This window comes from Nelusetta ayraudi, unplaced genomic scaffold (genome assembly GCF_046127955.1).
Source record: "Nelusetta ayraudi isolate G7.1 ecotype Tasmania unplaced genomic scaffold, CSIRO-AGI_Nayr_v1 ptg000039l, whole genome shotgun sequence".
NCBI lineage: Eukaryota > Metazoa > Chordata > Actinopteri > Tetraodontiformes > Monacanthidae > Nelusetta > Nelusetta ayraudi.
In genome coordinates, this window is record NW_027466089.1 from 3,383,536 (window position 1) to 3,406,591 (window position 23,056).

General features: G+C 44.9%; 2 protein-coding genes and 1 long non-coding RNA gene across 4 annotated transcripts in view; 1 reads left to right on the plus strand and 2 right to left on the minus strand.

Moving 5' to 3' along the window:
• Positions 1-23,056, plus strand: part of LOC142892609 (NACHT, LRR and PYD domains-containing protein 14-like) — a 100,637-nt gene that overhangs the window by 52,932 nt on the left and 24,649 nt on the right. The gene's annotated exons all lie outside the window — the stretch shown is intronic.
• Positions 438-1,444, minus strand: LOC142892779 (uncharacterized). Its single transcript, XR_012927488.1, has 2 exons — positions 1,272-1,444; positions 438-877 (listed from the first exon to the last, which is right to left on the minus strand). It is a non-coding gene; the product is annotated as an uncharacterized LOC142892779 (long non-coding RNA).
• On the minus strand, positions 12,184-14,430 carry LOC142892772 (NACHT, LRR and PYD domains-containing protein 3-like). 2 transcript variants are annotated; one of them, XM_076033052.1, is made up of 3 exons: positions 14,371-14,430; positions 13,394-13,635; positions 12,184-13,194 (listed from the first exon to the last, which is right to left on the minus strand). In XM_076033052.1, exons 1-3 carry the CDS (start codon positions 14,418-14,420, stop codon positions 12,254-12,256), a joined length of 1,233 nt encoding a protein of 410 aa, XP_075889167.1. In that variant the 5' UTR covers positions 14,421-14,430; the 3' UTR covers positions 12,184-12,253. The 2 variants fall into 2 exon arrangements, with proteins under 2 accessions (XP_075889167.1, XP_075889168.1); XM_076033053.1 differs by having other exon boundaries at positions 12,185-13,194; positions 13,460-13,635.

Sequence of the window (23,056 nt, forward strand, 5' to 3'; positions counted from 1 at the left end):
GGCGACTGCCAATGACGTCACATACGGCAACTCTATTAGGACGGAGTTTGCTCATGTCTGTACTAGAACCACCCAGAACCACCAGGGTGTTTAGCGCTTAGAACCTCCTAGAACCTCCTAGAACCATCCAGAACCACCAGGGTGTTTAGCTCTTAGAACACCCTAGAAGCTCCTAGAACCATCCAGAACCACCCAGAACCACCAGGGTGTTTAGCTCTTAGAACCCCCTAGAACAATCCAGAACCACCAGGGTGTTTAGCTCTTAGAACCCCCGAGAACAATCCAGAACCACCAGGGTGTTGAGCGCTTTATTGCAATGACTCTGCAAACACTGAGACACCTGAGTCAAATGATACAAGTGTTGGTGAAGATGCCACATTTCACAGCACATTGAAGCTACTAACATAGATCTACATACACATTAATCTACCTGAACATGCAAACACAAGCAGGTGGAGATTTAAAGATACTGCTCAAGAAAAAAGGTGCATTAAACATTGATGGACTTATATGGGTACGCATACAAATATATATTTATTAGTGCTGGGACTCCATTAAAGAAAATAATCTAATTAATTATGGTCTTTGTAATTGGTCAAACCTCTGACCTTTGACCTCTATCAGTCATGGTTGACCTCCAGTGCTCACGCAGTGCTTCACTGGAAGGCCAAGAACAATCCAAGAGTCCATATGTGGCACTGCAAGGTCCACCAGTGGCTTCTGGGACGTCTCTCCCAGTAACCACAGCAGCGTGTAGGGAGAAGCAGTCTGCCAGCCACCAGGCTCCACTGGGGTCAAAGGTCGTGACACGTAGTTCTGTCAGCCACCACTAGATGGAGCTCTCCTCTTCACTCTCCTCCTCATCCTCCCTCAATACCTCTCCCACCTGCAGAGAGAAGAAGAGACAGCAGGAGTCAGGACTCACAGTCCTTGAACGCATCATCACACAGACGTTGACTGTTGATGGAGATGATGGAGTGACTGGTGAGAAGAAGCAGACTCTCAGTCACATGTCAAGTGTGGAACATATGAAGGTCATGTGACCATGGAGTGTTGGACTGATACTGAGGCCTGATGAAGATGAACTGATCAATAATTGAGTGGTGAACTGAGAGAAGAAGCAGTTTGGCAGCAGATGTTGGATGAATGAGGAGCAGCTGGACGTCACCATCCTCCTTTCACACTGTGACTGGGAACACTGGACCTCTGCTGTGGGATCAACTGGCTTTGGTGCTGGAACCATCATCCACTGCTTCCAAACCAGTACTGACCTCACAGTCTGCAGTTGATAGTCTCTGTTGTGGACAAGATCCATCAGTGGCTTCACTGATGAAGCCTTCAGGTTGTTCAACCTCAGGTCCAGCTCTCTGAGGTGGGAGGGGTTGGACTTCAGAGCTGAGAGCAGCCAATCACAACTGACCTCTGACAAACTGCAGTCAATCAACCTGAATAGAGAATAAATGATGGAGAGTTTATAATGATGGAGAGTTTTTCCAGGGTGTCATCACTTTGAAAATCAAAGTGAAATGTCGACTTCAGAATCTGACACTACAGAAAATGTCACCTTGAAATTAAATCCTCAGTCCAAAACTAATGTGTGTTGAAATGATGTTTGGTCACATGACCACTGATGAACAGAATGAAGTTTTCATATTTCTGGATGTCATTTTGATATGAATCAACCTTCAGTTCAATGTTTATTCAACATGTGTGATGAAGTGTGTTTGGTGCTGAAACCATCATCCACTGGTTCCAAACCAGAACTGACCTCAGAACCTCCAGTTTACAGTCTGGACTCTGCAGAAAACCACTCAGCACCTTCACTCCTGAATCCTGCAGCTGGTTCCAACTCAGGTCCAGGAGTCTGAGGTGGGAGGGGTTGGACTTCAGAGCTGAGAGCAGCCAATCACAGCTGAGCTCTGACAAACTGCACAACTCCAACCTGAATAGAGAATAAATGATGGAGTGAGTGGAGTTTTCATCATTATATTAAAAAAATATGAAATTAAAAATATGAATGTCTATAACACTGTAATGTCCATTAAACCAAGCAGAAGCACAACAATAACACTGAAATAATGAATCACCACAATAAAATATTTTATATCAACCTGTTTAGTCATGTGACCACTGATCAGCTGTTAACAATGTTGGAATTCATTGATTCATTTTGCCTCAAAGGTTCAGTGTGTAAAATCAGTGCAGATTTATTGCTGAAAGCTACATATACAACCGTCAATATAGTTTGAAGTCTTTGATTCGTAGAAAATAAAAGTCCTCTGCTTTTCCTGCCATTAGAATGCTTCTTTCTAGAAACAGACAGAAGGTCAAAGGTCGTGGCCATCTTGCACCGCCATGTTTGTAGGCGGCTGGTTGGGAAGATGAGTTTGAGAGACAGTTTCATATTGATGGTTGGAGGCTGGAATCCTCTAATAAAGCAAGTGCTGAGAACAAATGGTTATTAAGTGACTGAAATGCAGTGGAATCTTTTCTGCATCTTGCTCATCAATACTGAACTGACTGAGATGATAGAACCTGCATTGACCCTTGACCTTCTGCTGAGTCCAGCTGGATCTATCGGATCTATCTACAGTATCTAAGTGCTCATACAGGTGGCTAATGCTAGCGCTAGCTGAAAATCATGCTAGCACTGGACTGTCTGCTGTGACTATGACTGATTGTGATGCTAATAGATGGTTGTAATATTTGTGTTGATGGAACTTTATCATTATACAGAGAACTAGACACCTTTGCTGTCAACCACATCCTTTATGATGCTGGAAGGCTACCGTAGTTCACTGGCAAGAAGGGGAGAGGGAGCGTCAGCAAGTAAGCACTGCAATCTGATGGCACTAGATGGCAGGATTTTACATACTGGACCTTCAAACCCAGTTTCACTCATTTCAAACACAAACCAGTGACTGGAAATTTAATTTCCAACAGCAGTGAAGTGAAAATCATGACAACAATAACAAGAGTGATAGAAGTTGTAAAGTGAAGAGGGTGAACTGACCTCAGAGTCTCCAGTTTACAGTCTGGACTCTGCAGAAAACCACTCAGCTCCTTCACTCCTGAATCCTGCAGCTGGTTGTCACTCAGGTCCAGGTGTCTGAGGTGGGAGGGGTTGGACTTCAGAGCTGAGAGCAGCCAATCACAGCTGAGCTCTGACAACCTGCACCTCTCCAGCCTGAATGTAGAATAAATGATGGAGAGTTTATAATGATGGAGAGTTTTTCCAGGGTGTCATCACTCTGAAAATCAAAGTGAAATGTGGACTTCAGAATCTGACTCTACAGAATAAAATGGGAGAGGGAGGGTGAGCGAACGAGTGCTGCACTGTGGAGTCCATTACTGGCTCTTGATGATGTTGCTGTCTGGGCCCCCTTGCACCAAAGTAGGATTGCGTCATCCAAGATGAGTCACTAAGCCTTCAGCGTTCAACCAATCCACAACACGTGTGTCCAGGCTTCATGGGTTGCACTAAAAGCCATCCAGGATGAGAAGACACGGATTCATCAAGCCAGGTGAAAGCTATCCTGGATCAGTGCGCCATGCACGCGGCTTCCTTCCATAGACCCCGGTTATGGAGCTGGGATTAACGGATTGGCCATCTTTGACCTCCTCATAAACCTCCATGAGGATTTGCGCCTGGGACGGGGATTCAGACTCTCGAACTTTCTTTTTTTTTGTAATTTATTGTTTATTTGGAGAAGCAAGTGTACAGACATTTCTCTTGCGTACAATATAAAGTCCACATCAAGTGTGAATATGAAAATATAATTGCTAATAATACTCCATTCCTTTTAACATAAAAAAGAAAGAAAAAAAAAAAAAAAACACAGTAAAATGTGTATCATCTCATGAACCAGTCTAGCAGTGTGTATCATGACTAGTGCTGTCAAGCGATTAAAAAAAATGAGAGATTAATTAATTGTGATCTGTAATTAATTAATCTAATTAATCTAATTTTAAATCTCAACCTAAAATTGCCATTGCAGGCAATGTGCTCATATGGAAGGGCTCTCATGGCAGCCAGCATGTTTGCTGCACCTGGAGCAGCCAAACTTGAGCTGCTTCGGTGGTAAGCAAACTCCTTCTTGCAAAGAACACAAATGACTCTACCTTTATAAATCGTTACATGAGGGCGTTTTTTAAATGTAAAATTCCCATTCACTGGACCAGAAACTTTCACGTGCTCCTCCATTTTCACTCCTCCTCTCCACTACTGACCGCTCCTCCCCTTGTCTGCTCAACTACAATGGGAGCCTATCATCGTATGCTAAATAAACCCAAACACAATGACAGCCAATCAATGTCCACTTCAAGGTGTGATACACCTTGTTTTCCACCCCTAACAACGTAGGCACAAGAAGCCCACCACACAAATACGGATTTTATGATTTAAAAAAAAAACTACCCCCAACAATAAAGTTAGAGATTAAAAAAATAGATTAAGCGATTAAAAAAAATAACGCTCTAAATAGGCATGTAATTAATTAATCGCGATTAATGCGATAATTTGACACCCCTAATCATGACAATGATTTTACAGAGCAGTCAAATTCAGTTTACAGAAATTACAGCTTTTATATATTCCGTCCATTTTATCCATATCCTGAAAAAGGAGTCTCTTTGACCTTTAAGACAGAATGAGAATTTCTCTAGAATGTAAATATTCTGAACAATATCAATCCATTCATCAATTGTAGGTGCTTCAGTCCTCAACCATTTTCTCGTGATAGTTTTTTTGCTTGCTGCCAGAAGCATTGCCATGAGTTTTTTATCTGACAAATTCCAGTTATCCCATGAGATGTCTCCTAAGTACAGGACTTCACATTTAAAAGGAATTTTCTCAACAAAAATGTTATTTAAGTGCATGCACAGTTGATCCCAGAATGGTTTGATCACCGGACAACCCCAGAAGATATGGTAATGATTTGCCTTGTCTGTCTTACATTGTCTCCAGCAGGTAGCACTGTTGCTGTGATGTTTTTTCTGGGCAGGGGTTACAAAAAACCGAACAATGTTCTTCCAACAGAATTCTCTCCATGAATTGGAGCTTGAGGTCGTCCATTGAAATTTGTGAATCTTTTCCCAGCTTTCAACAGAAATAATTAAATTTCCTTCTTTTTGCCATTTATTCCTTATGTAGTCTGTGTCAACTTGTTTGAACAGCTGAATACCATTGTATAACTTGGAGACAACTTTAGTACAGGAACCTGATTTCAACAATGACAAAAGCACTTCTAAGAATCCTGGTCCAGCTGTTTCCCAAGTTTCTTGTAGATTATGATTATAGTAAGACCTAACCTGCAGATATCTGAAGAAGTCATCCTTCTCCAACCCATTTGACCTTTGAAGTTCTTCAAAACTCTGAAACAACCCCCTTTTGATAAATGTATAATAGGTGGTTAATCCTTTTGAGATCCATCCCTTGAATCTCCCGTCATTCTTGTTTGGTTTAAAAGCCGAGTCAAAAGCGCACCACTTGAACATTTTGATCTGGTTACCTAAATGGCAAATTTTCACTATTCTTCTCCAAGAGTTTAGCATTGTGTATAACATCGAGTCATGCGGTATCATCAAATCATCTTGTAGTTCTTTGTCCATCAACATCGATAAGAGAGGTACACCTTCCACTGAGGAACTCTCTATGTCTTTCCATCCTGCATTGTATTGTGGACAGCATAGATAGATTAATGGTTTCAGTTGAGCTGCAAGATAATATTCCTGTAGGTTGGGAAGACCCAACCCCCCTTTCTCTTTCTTCAACTGCAGTGTTCTGTACCTTATTCTGGCCTTTTTCCCTTGCCAGATATATTGTGATATTAATCTGTCCCATTCTGTAAATTGTTTCTCCAGAATCAAGATAGGTAAGCACTGAAATAGATACAACAAGCGTGGACTGACTCAACTCTGGAGTGTAAATTGAAAAAAGGGATCACATTCCATCTCTGTATGTCTATTTTTAGTCTTGATGTTAGGGGGCCATAGTTGGCATCGAAAGTCCTGGAAAATTCTTTTGTTAGAAAAACCCCCAAATATTTTATGGAATCCGCCTCCCAATTCCATCTATACAAACTCTTAATTTTATTTGGAGAGACATAATTCAGTGTTAAAACCTGAGTCTTGTTGATATTAATCTTGTAACCCGACAATGAGCCATATTCCGCAATCATCTCCATTAATATGGGTATAGTTTTAGTTGGATTTGTTATAGTTAGTATTAAATCATCAGCGAACAGGGATAGCTTTTGTTCACCAGAGGCCATCGCAACTCCTGTTATGTCAGGCCTCTGCCTTATCCATTGGCTCAAAGGCTCTATAAAAAGGGCGAAGAGGAGAGGAGAAATACAACACCCCTGCCTCGTACCTCTTTCCAAAATAAATGATTCCGATAGATCTCCGTTAATTTTTATCTTAGCTGATGGTTTCTCGTACAACCAATACATCAATTAAGGACTGGTGGAATCCAAATTTATGCAACACTTTATACAGAAATTACCATCTGACCGAGTCAAATGCCTTTTCTGCGTCCAAACTCAGCATTGCAGTTTCTATTTTGTTTTGTTCTACGTGATTCAAGATGTGAAATGTTTTTCTGATGTTGTCCTGAGTCATTCTGTGTTTGATAAAACCCGTCTGGTCCTTATGTATTATGTCCATTTAAGTGATGTCTTCCATTTCACCAATCACATTGGAGAGCCCCCTCAAGCCCACTAGAACTAAAAGAACATGAACAGATAAAGCAAGAACATACATACTCACTGCACAATGAAAAAACAAAAAAACAAAAAACAAAACAAAACAAGCTCGGCTTCCAAACAGGGGTCCATAACCTAGACCCTGTTGAGCTTCTTGGTGACAGCCCGGAAGGGAATGTCCTCCCAAATCTATTGGTGAGGGCCCTTCAGGTGGCAGCAGCACAGTTCCGGATGGACCCTGACGAACCTTTTTGTGAAACTATCATCTTTAACTTAGCCTATGTAGAAATTTCTATCTGAGAAGTGTACCTCAAGAGGAAAAACGTGGTATCCTTCAGTTCTCAAGGAGCTGGTGGTGATGTTCTCCTAAATGCCCGGAGCCTCTCTTTGTAGTTGACTTCTCTTGAAGAGCTGGAGGCGCCTTTCTCTCTTCTCCCTCCTGTCCTAGTCCAGGTCAGCCGCTCGATCTGCTCCTTCAGGGAATCAGGTGAACTGATGACTTTCACTTTGTAACCTCTTTTGACCATGTCCTCCGTAGCCTCCTCTATGTTGTCGTAGGTTCTGGGCCCTTCTTCATATCTCACTCGCAATCTCGCCGGAAAAAGGGTCTGGAACGAGACCCCGTTCTCCTTCAGAGCCCTATGAACCTCCGTATACTCTCGTTGTTTTCTGAGAATGGCTGGTGGGTAGTCGTGGTCGAGATTTATTCGCTTTTCACGGCAAAAGAGTCCCTTTTGTTGCCAAGCCTTGCGCAGTACAGACTCTTTCATTTTGAAGCTCGAAAACCTCACAAGTATTGAACGTGGTGATACATTCTTCGGGGGTTGCGGTCCCAGCGCCCGATGTGCTCTTTCTATCCGCACGTCTGCCGCGTTCTCGACCAGACCGAGCCCCTCTTTCAGTAAGGTCTCCACAAATGTAGTCATCGACTCCGAGTCCTTCTCGGACCCCTCCGGAACACCGTAGATCCTGACATTTTCCCGACGAGATCAACTGTCCAGGTCCGTTAGCTTTTCTTCCAGCTTCACGTGTAACTTTAGCAGCCCGGTTAACACTTCCTCCGTGTTTAGAGTCCTCTCTTCATTTTTCTCCACCCGCTCCTCCACTTCGCTGATTCTTGCATTCGTTTTATTAATTTCCTCCTTGATAGACTTCAGTTGTTTGTTGTTTTCCTGACGGAAACCTCTCAGTTCTTCTAGTAACACTTCTAAGCTAGCCATCTCGTCCTCGCTTCTTCGTTAGCCCGTGGCTTCACGGAGTTAGCTGTAACTACTTCCTTTCTCTCGCCGATTGTTATATAGAAGCAGGGGCTTCGTTTGTCGTCTTACCCCCTCTGTACGTTTACCGTGGTATGTGGAAATTATATTACTGGGGGTAGGTCTGTGATTTCTTCGGTTCTTTCGGGAGCCGTTCTATCGAGCTGCCATCTCCATGAGTCTCCAGACTCTCAAACTTTCAAAGCTCGCGAGCTTGGAAGCTCAGACTCCCAGGTCATAGTCATCCGCACCAAGCATTCAGCCAAAGGGATCTTCCCTTGACCAAGCAGCCAGCGCGCATGATCAATTGGAGGCATAGTGACAGGACCGTCCACTGTCACAAAAACAAGCTCATGTTACTCTTTGATGTGTCTCCATCTTTCTATGGGATGTGTATTTTTATATAGGATGCTATAATATATGCTGATTGCAATATGATCTCAACTCATTTCTTTATCATGATTGAAATGAAATGATTCCAGAGCTTGAAATAATGACAGTGGCTGGAGGTGAATGTGATAACAATGTGCAGTGTTGAGTGGAAGAAGCACTGCCTTCCACTGGTGGTGACTGTTGACTGAGACAAGGATGAAATAGATCCTGGAACTCAGCTTGGTCTGGAGCAGCTCACTCCACACAATAAATCTCCACGGTAACTTCTAGCAGAACATATCTCACTTCCACCTATCCCACTGTTGTGCAACCACATCAAACATCAATTGATCCAGGATAACCAAGATATCCCGGCTTAATCCCTCATCCTAGTTTCCTGTAACAGGGCCCAGTCAAGTGAAAATCATGACAACAATAACAAGAGTGATAGAATTTGTAGAGTGAAGAGGGTGAACTGACCTCAGAGTCTCCAGTTTACAGTCTGGACTCTGCAGAAAACCACTCAGCACCTTCACTCCTGAATCCTGCAGCTGGTTGAGACTCAGGTCCAGGTGTCTGAGGTGGGAGGGGTTGGACTTCAGAGCTGAGAGCAGCCAATCACAGCTGAGCTCTGACAACCTGCAGCTCTCCAACCTGAATGTAGAATAAATGATGGAGAGTTTATAATGATGGAGAGTTTTTCCAGGGTGTCATCACTCTGAACATCAAAGTGAAATGTGGACTTCAGAATCTGACACGACAGAAACAGAGAGGGAGGGAGAGAGGGTGAGTGAGTGAGCGCTGCAATCTGAAATCTGACCACTAGATTGCAGTATTTTACACACTGGACCTTTCAACCCAGTTTCACTCATTTCAAACACAAACCAGTGACTGCAAATTGAATTTCCAACAGCAGTGAAGTGAAAATCATGACAACAATAACAAGAGTGATAGAAGTTGTAGAGTGAAGAGGGTGAACTGACCTCAGAGTCTCCAGTTTACAGTCTGGACTCTGCAGAAAACCACTCAGCTCCTTCACTCCTGAATCCTGGAGCTGGTTCTGACTCAGGTCCAAGAGTCTGAGGTGGGAGGGGTTGGACTTCAGAGCTGAGAGCAGCCAATCACAGCTGAGCTCTGACAAACTGCACCTCTCCAACCTGAATGTAGAATGAATATTTGATTCCTTCCATGGTGTAAATGTCATATTCAGAGTCATTCCTCCCTGTTGATGATCCAGATGTGCGGCTGTTGGGAGTCATTCCCTCAAACCAGTCATTGTGCCAGTGTGTTGTCAACACAATAACAACAGCAGTGTGTCAGTCAGTGTGCAGCCAATCAGCAGTGAAGATGGAAAATAATCAGTGAGTCCTTTGTGTGCTTGTGGCTGTTTTCAGTCATCAGAGTCTCGTTACAAGTCAAACACATTCAAAGGACAAGATGAAGAAATACTGCTGCACTATTAATCTGCCTCTAATGTTTCTTCACAGGATCTTCTGCTCAGTCATGTGACCTTCATCACCAATCAACAACTTCCACTGAGCTCTCAAGTGACTGGAGACATTTTCCACACTTTCTTCCACCATCCAAAGTCTTTTCTGGCTGCAGATTGTTGACATGAAAATATCAACAACATCCACTTTGTCTAGATGAGTCTTTAATATCTGCTTCAAAGTCTTCACACTGAGCAGCGTTACACACCAGTTGTCATCTGCTGACACACACTGTCCACCAGTAGAAAGCAGGAACTGACCTGAGAACTTCCAGTCTGCAGTTTGGACTCTGCAGTCCAGCACAGAGCAGCTTCACTCCAGGATCCTTCAGGATTGTCCAGCTCAGGTCCAGCAGTGTGAGGTGGGAGGGGCTGGACTGCAGAGCTGAAGACACCACTGCACAGTGAATATCTGAGAGTTGAACACTGAATGAAGGAGAGCAGAATGAGAAGTTGCTACTTCCATCATCATCATCATCATCATTACCATCATCATCACCACCATAATCATCATCACCATCATCATAATCTTCATCACCATCATCTTCATCATCATCATCATCATCATCATCATCATCATCACCACCACCACCATCATCTTCATCATCATCACCATCATCATCTTCATCACCATCATCATCATCACCACCATCATCATCACCATCATCATCACCACCTCCATCATCCTCATCATCCTCATCATCATCATCATCATCATCATCATCAACATCATCATCACCACCATCACCATCATCTTCATCATGAATGATTGAAGAGTTGATTTTGGTTGACAGTGTAAATTCAATCAATCTTGTGCAATCAACTGACAACAATGAAAAAGAAGCTTCCAAAACAAATGTGCACATTATAAAGACTCACAACAACAAAAACATAACAACTGTGTGAAGGAAAAAGCAGCAGGCTGAAGCCCAAGCTGATTCTTGCCTCTCCTATACAGTCCATAAGATTAGCTGGAATAATTATTCATTCATTCATTCATTTTCCATACCCGCTTAGTCCCGAGGTCAGGGTCACGGGGGTCTGCTGGAGCCTATCCCAGCTGTCATAGGGCGAAGGCAGGGGACACCCTGGACAAGTCGCCAGTTCATCGCAGGGCCACATAGAAACAAACAACCATTCACACTCACATGCACACCTACGGACAATTTAGAGTGTTCAATTGACCGCACATGCATGTTTTTGGAGTGTGGGAGGAAGCCGGAGAACCCGGAGAGAACCCACGCAGACACGGGGAGAACATGCAAACTCCACACAGAAAGGTCCCAGGTCCAGGTCCGAACCCACGACCTTCTTGCTGTGAGGCGGCAGCGCTAACCACTGCGCCACCGTGTCGCCCCTGGAATAATTAGTCAGACAAAATCAAAAAGGAAAAAAAGAGGAGTGCAACTCAACAAAATATGCTTGACATTATTCTTCATCATTGACTCACAATTCAACACACACACACACACACACACACACACACAGTGTTTACATACCTTACTAAACGTATCACAGCCTTCCTGCAGTTCCTCACAGCTGGAATCAGTCTCAATCTTCCCTCCCAGGTTGTGTTGTACTTGCTGGGGTCCAACTCCTCCATTACCTCCTCTGACATCTGCAGCATGTAGGCCAGACCTGAACACTGGATGGCTGAGAGTCCCTTCTCTGATCTGTTCTCTGACTGCAGGAACTCTTGGACCTCCTGATGCACTGACTGATCCTTCACCTCCAGCAGACAGTGGAATATGTTGATGCTTCTGTCAGGAGAAACATCACCAGTGTTCAGCTCCTTCAGGTTGTTGATGACCTTCTGTAAGGTTCCTGTATGATTGTCAGTGAGACCCAGCAGGCCTCCTAAGAGTCTATGGTTGGATTCCAGACTGAGTCCATGGAGAAAGCGAACAAACAAGTCCAGGTGACCGTTTGGACTCTGCAGGGATTTCTTCATCATCTTCTGAAGGAACTCATCCAGGGATTCTCCAGAGTGACCATCTTCTGTCCTCTTCCAGTTGGTGTGACAGTGGAAGCTGAAGACTGCAGCCAGAAACTCCTGAACGCTCAGATGAACGAAGCAGTAGACGGTTTTGTGGAAGATCACACTCTCTCTTCTGAAGATCTCTGTACAAACTCCTGAGTACAAAGAGGCGTCAGTCACACTGAGACCACACTTCTCCAGGTCTTCACTGTAGAACATGATGTTTCCACTCTCCAGATGTTCAAATGCCAGCTGGCCCAGCTTCAGAAGAAGCTCCCTGTCAGCCTCCGTCAGCTCCTGTGGACCTCCTCCATACTTGTGCTGCTTCCTCTTGGTCTGGACCAGCAGGAACTGTGAGTACATGTCAGTCAGGGTCTTGGGCAGCTCTCCTCTCTGCTCTGAGCTCAACATGCTCTCCAGAACTGTGACAGTGATCCAGCAGAAGACCGGGATCTTAACACATGATGTGGAGGCTCCTGGAGGCCTTGATGTGGGAAATGATCCTGCTGGACACATCTCCTCTATCTCTGAACCTCCTCCTGAAATACTCCTCCTTCTGGTCATCGGTGAAGCCTCGTACTTCTGTCAGCCAGTCCACACATGACGGAGGGATCTGATTGGCTGCTGCAGGTCTGGAAGTTATCCACAGCAGAGCCGAGGGAAGCAGATCTCCTCTGATCAGATTTGTTAGCAGGACGCTGACTGACTTCTTCTGAGTGACGTCAGTCACCACCTGGTTCTTCTCAAAGTCCAGAGCCAGTCTCCTTTCATCCAGGCCGTCCAAGATGAAGAGAAGTTTGCAGACATGCAGCTGCTCTGCTGTGAGCTTCTCTAACGTTGGATGAAAAACATGGAGAAGCTCCAGAAGACTGTAGTGCTGCTCTTTGACCAAGTTGAGCTCCCTGAATGAGAGAGGAAGCACCAGATGAAGGTCCTGGTTCTCCAGGCCCTGGGCCCAGTCCAGAGTGAACTTCTGCACTGAGAAGGTTTTTCCAACCCCAGCGACGCCGTTGGTCAGCACCACTCTGACTCTGAGTCCCTGCTGCTCAGGTGAGGCTTCAAAGATCTGGCTGCACCTGATTGGACGGCCGTGGAGGCTCTTCTTGGTCTTCTTGGTCTCCATGGTCTCAGAGGTCTTGGTGGTCCTCTTGGTCTTCTTGTTCTTCTTGGTCTTCTTGGTCTCTGTGGTCTTCTTGGTCTTGTTGGTCTCCAGCTGCCTGACCTCATGCTCTCTGTTGACCTCCTCACTCAGTCCCTCAGTGATGTAGAGGTCAGTGTAGATGCTGTTGAGGAGGGTTTGACATCCTGCTTCTACACCTTCAGTCACACGTTCACATCTCCTCTCCAGACTGATCTTCTGCTGCTGTAGAAGCTCCTGCAGACCATCATCAGCCTCTGGAGCAGAGAAAAGGTTGGAGAAGAAAACATCAGTGTGACAGTGTGAGCATCATTTTCTCTCCACAACTTTTCAGCTGCTGTGGTGAAGCTGCTGTGTGACTGTTTGCTCTCAACGTCCCTCAGTGAATCTTCTCACTGGAGGTCCTGACGTGATCTCAGAGGGAGAAGTGAAGGAGGTGCCGGTGGACAGTCTTACTGTGATCAGTCTGGCTGTGACTGGCAGGTTGCAGTGCTGCTCCACACTGAAGACACGAGGACTCACCTGATGGAGCAGACCGGTCCCAGAATGAGCCAATGAACCTTCTGTATAACGAGGACGTCCAGCTCATCCTGGCCTGCTGCTGCTGCTGCTGCTGCTGCTGCTGCTGCTGCTGCTGCTGCCGCTGTAGAAGCTCCTTCAGCTGCTGCTTCTCACCACCAGGACTCCCCTCCGTCTTCCTGTGGAGACACTTTGGCTTTGAGTGAGTGGATCAGTTGTTGGTGTCCATCACTTGTCAGCTGTTTTTCTGACTCCATCATTAGTTGGATGGAATCATTGTCTCCATCAACACTAACTGACAGCCTGCTGGCCTCCTAGTGGGCTCTTCACAAATCACTTCTTGTCTTTTGCTCTCTTTTCTAAATTCAATCCCTTCATGCAGCTTCACAATCAAAGAATTTGACCCACAAAGAATGGAGCGCAGCCGTTAATGACGCCGTCTTTTAGCCACCACGTTGCGCCCGTCATGGATTTGTAGCTGTTTTCCAGGCTGGTCTTGTCAAATCATCTAATATATTATTAGATGACATATTCATCTATCAAATGTATATTTTCTATCTGGTGTGGTTGACACCTGGTGGGCTCTGGTTGAGCAGTGGCTCTGTGGAACTGGCCCTTTGTTTCTCAGCAGACAGAGACAGTGGAGTCACATCACACTGAACTTTGGATTGAAATTCATCTCAGTGGAGTTGAGCTGCACTTTATTACAGAGCACCAAACATTCCTGCCACTGCATAAAGTTCAGTCTCAGAAGGGCTTTGCTGCATTTCAACATGATGAATGTGAACATGTCAAAGATTCTCTTCTCTTGACCACTGACCACAACATCTGACACCTTTTCACCTTCTGAGGAATTTATCACTGTCAAATCAAACTAGAATTAGACTGAGAAACAAGGACATTAGTGTTCTCACTGTCTTCCAGAGGCTCCAGCTTCATTACTGAAGGTTGCAGGTAGTTCCATGGACCTGTCACACTTCTGCTGCTGCTGCTGCTGCTGCTGCTGCTGTTGGTGGTGGTGGTGGTGGTGCTGCTGCTATGCTTCAAAATGGAGCCTGACACAGAACAACTTTCACTTCAGGCTTCTTTTCCTGTTTCTGCTGCTCACTGTGGCTCCTCCCATCCAGCCGCCTCAACTGCTCCCACATTTCCAGAAAGTCACATGATGCTGTGTGTAAGAGCGAGAGAGAGAGAGTTGGGTGGGGTGGGGTGGGGTGGGGGGTGGGGGGGGAAGACAGAGTGGGTGGGAGAGAGGGGGGGGGGGCAGAGAGAGAGAGGATTGATTGATTTTCAGCAGTATTATTATGTTGACATAGTTTTTCTATTGGCTGGAAATGTCTTGTTGCCAGGCAGAAAGATCAACTCCCCAGTATGATACAACTGATGGTTGCATTGTGGCTACAAACAAAACCAAACAAGCAAAAACCGGTCAAACAGCGCCCCTCAGTGGCAGAACTGGGAGCTGCGAGGACCGACACGTCATAGGAAAGTTTGAAGGTTCAAGGCCACATTTGAACACATTGTGTTTCTTATTGACATATTATAGAGTGACCTGTCTGAAATATCTGCCTGTTAATCAATGTGTTATTTTTTTAGCATGTGTTCATTTCTCTGTAAAGTCTGCAGTAGAAGGTAGTTTTGACTCGAGGGCGCCCCCTGGCGGCTCTTTCCAGAACTACAGTTGCCATCACTTGTTGGCAGTCCATGATGACGGTGAGAAAAATGTGATTTCCTCTTTGAAGAGCTGCACCTGTTTCTCCCTGACGTGATGGGACTGGACACTTGTTGAGGGATGTGATACTTCCTGTCAGCTCCTGAGGACAACAAGGAGACCGAGCCTCTAATGCCCCCTACTGGCTGCACTCTGGAAGAGCCCTCCCCCCATCCTCAGGACCAAGTGATCCTCCCTCAACGTGAACACATCACTTCCGTGTGAGGAGAGAAGAAGAGACGGCAGAAGTCAGCACTCACACTTCAGTCCTTGAACGCATCATCAGAGACATTCACTGCTGTTGAGTGAAGATGATGGATTCACTGCTGATGAGAAGCAGACTCTCCGTCACATATGTGCTGTGTCTCAATTCAGGGTGTGCACCCTTCAGTCCAAGTGTCCGCCGTCTGAAGGAAGCGTTCTTCGAGGACCCAGCCTAGAAGGACGGACCAAACCCCGCCTCCCTGGTAACCACTGGGGACGGTCTAGCCTTCACTGTATTTCCTCGTTGCGTCACCACCGTTCCCTCCGGCTGGCCAACCCCGGAAGTGACGTTTTTATAGTATCAAGCCATTGGTTCGCCATCTAACAATGCTGTTGGATGATCAAATAAGTAAAATCCTACATTAAAAACTGGATACTGTATGTGAAACTTCAATATTTAGATTTATATGTCGTGTCTTTACCAGTATTGGCAGTGGGACGGCTTGACTGGTGAGAGGGGCATGATGGGAAATGACACTATTGAGCAGATCAGGACTAAAATATTGATCCGTCCAATACGTGGATTCTCAAATCAATACTCCAGTCATCTAAGGCCTTCCATTGTTTCTCTGGGGTACAGCCAGATAGAAATGCTCCAACTCTGAATGACTGCTGCCTGCCTGCCTGAAGGGCCTCTGCTAAAATGATACAAATTGGTTATTTGACCAATGTTAAAGTTTTGCTCATTTCCTTCCTGAAATTCACCTTGAAATCCCCCCCCCCCCCAGTTGGGATCAGGATAATACAGTTCTTTTTGGATCAAAGTTCTCCACATCCTACTGAAATGTTTTCAACAACACAAACTGAAGCTTTGATCCAGATTAAAATTAGGATTGGATTACATCATCTAATCCCATTTCAGAATCCTTCTTTCCCTTTTCAACCCGTTTCCAAGATTCCATCCAATCCCAGAACCAACATCCAATCAGATTACCAGTGAAGGTGTGGGCGGGGCCAAGGCTGATGGGACCGACCAATAGCAAGGTGTTGATTTTTCAACATCAGGTGTTGATGATCAAGCAGGTGTTGTCATCAACAGCTCTGTTGAGTCAGCGGTTCATCTGTATTTCCGGGACAAAGGCCGCTCCTTCCAAGACTCAAAGGTCCAGATTTTAGACACAGAAGACAGATGGTTTGAGAGAGGAGTGAAAGAAGCCACCTGTGTCCACCTAGAGCGACCCTCTGTGAACAGAGAGGAGGACTCCTGCTGCTGCTGCTGCCTCCAGCCAACATGCAGCCAGACGGAGAAGCACTTGGACTTTGAGGTGCTCTTGTGATATTTTCTGATTCTTAGATTCTCTGATCAGTGTTTCTGCTCCCACTTCCCTGAAATCACATGACGCTGTGTTGAGCTGAAGTGCAGCCACGCCCCTCTCTCTCTGCCAGGGTGCATCCAGTGTGGCTGTGGCTCCCAGGAGCAGTTGGAGTGCAAGAGGTGAAGATGGTCTGGTCCTCAAGGAGCTGCTCACTCCATCAAAAGACAAGGGCAGCAAACATTGTGTCAGAAGCAGTGGCAGGAAAACAGTGGCAGAAACTGCACAAGGAGCAGAACACACTGCAGGACAAAGTAGTGATGGACAAATGAAGCTTGTGGGAAACATCCAAGCACTGGAGCCACTGCTTGAAAATGGCTGCAAATGACTGCAAGCTGCAGTAACACTGCCCTCTGCTGGCCACACACACACACACACACACACACACACACACACACACACACACACACACACACACACACACACACACACACCAATTATCCCTAACCTATCTCAATGAGCAGCATTCAGGATGCTGCATTTATTGTAGAGAAGCTTTGATGCTGAAGTATCATTGCTCTGATCACCTTTGACCTTAAAAAGCCTCGACTTGAAATAATCTCTCTCTCTCTCAGGGTCAAAGGTCAAGGGCCAGAGGGATCAGTGGCACTGTTCAAAGCCACATTCACTGACTTTACCTTCCTGTTGTTGAGTTGAAACTCCGCCCACCCTCCCAGTTTCAGGGAGCCTGATTGTAACGGAACAATTGAATCAGGGGTCAGATGGTTGGAACCGGGTCAAAGGTCAAATTCATAGGTCAAAGACGTGTATTTCAGGAACGGAAGGTCATATAAAGATGATTCCACCTCTGGCCTGTTCAGAAGGGAGGAATTATGTCAGAGGATCCAGGTTTGAAGTCAAACTACGTCCCGGGGGCCATATGCGGCCAATTACACTCTCCAATCCGGCCGACCAAACTTGAAGGAATTATATTAATAGTCATTAAGTCATGAAATAGAAAACAATGAAAACAATTATTTTGTTGTGTTCATTATTTAATTGCCATTAAAGCAACATGTTGTCTACACATCCCCTGATATATGTCTTCCTCCAATGAGAAAGCGGCCCCTCTGTCATATTGTAGAAGCCATTATGGCCCACCAGTCAAACAGTTTGCCCACCCCTGGATTAGAGGCTCACTTAGTGTTGGAGTTGGGCTTGGTTCAAAGTAGCAAGAGAACAAAAGAGGCTTTGCTTCAGAATTGAACCAACAACTAGGATTGGAACCCTGGTTTTCAGCACCACAGTAAGCAGGCTAACCCACTGAGCTAAGCTGCTAACCTGCTAAGCAGGTTCCTGAGGTCTGTGCAGGGATGTCACTACATCAATAGACAGCAGTGACTTGACATTGGTGCGTTTCAACACCGGACTCTGCAGGAGAAACAAACAGCCACAGTCACTTTGTACAAGTGCAACACAACAAGTGGAGCTGAAGCCTTTTAGATACAATTAAGAGGAAAGAAAATTCTCCTCACTCTTTGAAAATGGAATTCAAACAGAGTTTGAAAAGAGGGAAGGGGGAGCTCTGTGTTGGGAGTCAGCATTGGTCCCCACAAGACCGTCTTCAGCGCTGAGAAAGCAAAGAACTACAGAGGCCTCAGTGCTTCACCTGACACACTGACACACACTGACACACACTGACAAGCAGCGACACAGACACACAACAAAGGACAACAAGTTGCCAAAACCAAAGATTCTTCAACTCATTTCCTCATCAGTGATGAATAATAGAAGATCATCAGCATCAAATCAATCATATATAGGTCACTGTATGATATAATGACACAGTTTATAGTCACGTGTTTACCAGAAGCAGTGGGCTGTATAATGGGATGTATGAACAGGGTGACCTATTGACCTCCACAGTGCTCTGGCTAACAAGGTGGTTAGCTCAGTAGGCTAAATCTCTCACTGTGGTTGTAGAACATGTGGGTTCAAATCCCACTTGGTACCACATGACCAGGTTTTTACTGTGTATATTTGTACTTTATACTATAGCATGTGTTTTTTTCTGGTTTTCAGACATGTTGAGATTTTGCTATAACTTTTAATGAAAGTATTTAAAATTCTTTGTACTTGGAAAAAAACAACATTGTATGCAGATTTTTTCAACTGTTCAGAGAAGAGCTTCAATCAGTTCTCCAGGAGCTGCATCCCATCAGCCCACAGATGGCTCAGTTAATAAGACAACTGACTGTGAATCACAAGGTTGTTGGTTCGAGTCCCACCATGGACTGAGACTCCAACGGCCCCAAAAGATCAGTAGAAGTGACTTCAGAGTTTTCAAGTAGCTTCATCAGCATGAAAAGCAAAATGTCACTGGATGCTTCAATTGAGATGACAAATTGCTCCTCTTGAATTGAAAACACTAGTCCCTACCTACCTCTTTCTTTGCACACTTTATGATTCTTCCTACCCTGGCTTGTGATCTTTGAGATACAATAAGACTCTGATCATTAGGATTCTGTTTGAAGACTTTCAATGCCTTGTTTCTGCTTTGAATTGCCTCATCACAACCACCTGAGCCTTGGTGGTCAGCTTTTAACTAGCAAGCCCCTCCCTCTGGACCAACCCACAATGAAGTGGCAAATGACAAAAGCAGCCAATAGAAGGCCTTCAGTCAACATTAGAGGCTCCCTACCATCACTCTCACAAGCAAAACAAAAATACACACAATTCCACTGCTTCCCCCTGACAAGTCAACCTCAAAGTCGTAGCACAACACTCCTGATTGGATGATTACTGAAGCACACGTGATGCTCCACTATCAGCAGCAGCCCTGTGCAGATGGCTACTTCCTGTTAGCTCTATCAGCAGCACTTGAGAGCAGCTCTGGTTCCGACCCAGTGACTGTGGAGGAGGGAGACAGCAGTTAACAGAAGCCCTCAGCAAACAATGAAAGGATGAGTGTGTATGAATCAATAACCTGACTGGCCTCAACACACACTGTGTGTGTTCTGCAAATATACTGACTGAAAAAACATCTCCTTATGTTTGAACTGTTCAATGTATTCCATATTGTTGTCTGTTGTTTGAAATGATTCTCTTCCTATGTTGACATTTGACTTTGGATTGATTGTAGATGATGGGAGTGGAACTCTGTTCAAGCCCTTTGGGCTTCGTTCCCTCCTTGTTTTAAATTGTGCTCAATAAATCAATACAAATACAAATATATGTGAGGGTAGGTGATGGTGTCAATGTTCAAATGTTTCTTGAGGGGAATCTTTTTTTTCCCTTGTCCTGTCTGGCCATCATGAGCAGCAGAAGTGTGTCTGAATGTCTTCATGATGGCTGACAGATTTGATTCTCAAAGGCGGAGCTTGTGAGCCCAGGGTGTGAATGACACGGGTGGGTTCAGGAAGGACCTGATGACTGCTATGATTCTATTTTGATGGATGAGTGATATTGTGGCCAGGACTGAGGGAGGGACAGAGAGAGAAAAAGAGAGAAAAAATTGGATGGAAGTGAGGGCTTGGGAGAGCAACTGGCAACAATGTACAGGTATTGTGTCCAAACAACAACAGATATTAGTTTACATAATTAATGATCCAAAAATGAACTCATTCAAATAGTAAACAGATGAACTCAGAGCCGGTGGGGAAGAGGTCCAGAGCAGTGAGCCCCCCTGGCCAGAGGCCACCAGCCCCCCGAAGAGCCAGGACCAGAGGGCTGGGAGGCAGATACCCCTGGATGGAGGACAGGAAGCACAACCTGGCCCCCGGATGGATGGGGACCCCCAGGACAAGAGAGTACCAGAACCAGGCCCTGGACCAGAACCCAGGCCCTTCACCCACTGGACAAGACAAGGCACGACAGAGAGGCTGGTCACATGGAGCAGCCTCTGAAAGACTGCTTTGACTCCACAGACTGGGACGCATTGCAGGGCTCTCACAACCACAACATGGACCAGATGGTTGACTGCACTACGGACTTTAGAAACTTCTGTATGGACGCTGTTGTTCAAGTTGGATCTGGACGCTGCTTTGCCAACAACAAGCCCTGGAGAACCAGCGACATCAAGGACCTTCTGAACCAGGAGAAGGTCTTCAAAGATGCTGAGCGACAGGAGTTCCAGCGGGTCCAGAGGGAACTCAGAGTCCAAGTCAAGGAGGCGAGGGGAGCAGCACAGAAGGAAAAATGAAGAAAGGATGCAGAACAACAATATGAGGGAGGTGTGGGAGAGGATGAAGACCATCACTGGCTGCAGCTCAAAGAGAGGTGGCCACTGTCAGAAAGCTCCCACACATGTGTTGTTTAGTGCTCACCACTTGGGGGCGGTGTTGTACCTCTGTTGGCCACCGTCATTCACTCATTTATTACGTCTGTGCCTGACTGCACCTGATAGCGCTGTCAGTCAGTCAGTCATCAGCCTCCCGGCACGTCACTGCCCCCTACCGGTGCGGCGCGGTACTTCCTGCCTGGCCTGGTGTATTTTCACTTCGTTCACACGTATTTTCATGGATCATTAGAAAGAATACACTGGTCACAAACACTCATTGAATGTATTAGACAGCCTGTGGAACTTCAGCAGATGTAGTACATCAGTAATAGTAGTAATCAAGCATGATAGATAGATAGATAGATATATAGATAGATAGATAGATAGATATTAATACATTTTATTTGTATGGCACATTTTAGAAACCTCAGACACTTTACAAAGTCATTAACATAATAAAATCAATAGTGTAGTGTGTCTGTTGATGAGCACCATGGTCTTGAAGAAGCAACCATCTCTTTGAAATGTCCCACTGTGGATCTCCACATGATCTTCTGTGCAACAGTTTGTCCTGTGAGCTCACTGGAAGAGTCTGCAGAGGAAGCAGAAGATGAGGGTGTCTACCTCTCAGCTGCAGCAGCTCACCATCTTCAACACTGTGCTGACTGGTGGAGGCGTCGCCACCATGTACTACCTACAGCAGAGTGAGTTCCATTCACTAACACCATTCACACCTTCACATCTCTGTGTGTAGGAAGAACTCTCTGGAGCTGCTTCAATGGACCACAGTGACAGACAAAACAAAGCATCCAAGCACTGCAGGCCACCAAACTACCAGTGGAGTTAGAATCAGGTTCTTGATGTCTGAAGATTCTGTCTGTCATGAACAGAGTCGGGTCGGAACCGCAGCGGTACCGTCTACACCGTGTGCACAATTATTAGGCAAGTTGTATTTTTGAGGATTAATTTTGCTATTGTACATCTAGAGTGCTTTTGATCTATCCAAAATGTGAACAAACCATCAAACCTGAACATTTAAGTAGTAAAAGTGAAGTTCTGGCTTTCTTATGAGAATATCTTTATGTACACCATTATTCGGAAACTATTACTGTGCACAATTATTATGCAACTAAATGAAAAACAAAGATTTTCGCATCTCACTTGTTTATTTTTACATGTTAAAGTGAGAATAAAAAAAACCCCTCAGAATTAACAAATAAACATTTCAGAAATAATAATAATAATAATAATACTAATAATAATAATAATAATAATAATAATAATAATAATGATGAGAGCAGGCCTTCGCTGAGGCTCAGTCCTGAATATTAATAAAAATAAATTTAAAAAAAAGTCACCAGTATAGCCACCCTTCTTTTCAATAACATTCACAAGCCTTCCATTCGCGGAGTTTAGTCAGTTTCTTGATCTGGTCAGAATCAACTTTTTGTACAGCTGCCGAAACACTGTTCAGAGAGGTGCACTGTTTACCTTTACTCTAAATGTCCTGCTTAAGAACGGCCCAAAAGTTCTCAATAGGGTTTAAGTCAGGTGAAAAGGGGGACCATGTCATTAGTTTTTCATCTTTAAGGCCTTTACTGGCCAGCCACACAGTGGAATACTTTGATGCATGTGATGGAGCATTGTCTTGCATAAAATCAAAGTCCTCTTGAAAGATGCAGACTTTTTCCTGTACCACTGCTTGAAGAAAGTGTCTTCTAAAAATTGGCAGTAGGTCTGAGAGTTGATTTTGAGTCCATATTCAACCCAAAAAGGTCCAACTGCTCATCTTTAACAATACCTGCCCATACCAGTACCCAGAGATGGGGACTCGAGTTAAAGACTCGTACTCGAGTCGTATTTTTGGAGACTCCAGACTCGACTCGGACTCGACCCTAAAAGACTTGAGAATTGAATCGACTCGAGATCAAAGACTCGTGGGCAATCTTTAATTTTATTTTATTTTTTTGTTGTTTTATTTATTTATTTATTTTTCACAAAACCACCTCCGATGCGCGACGCATCGCGTCACATCCCCCCCTCTCTCCTTCATTATCAGTCATCATGGCAAGTGCAAGTGGAGCAGCTGCTGC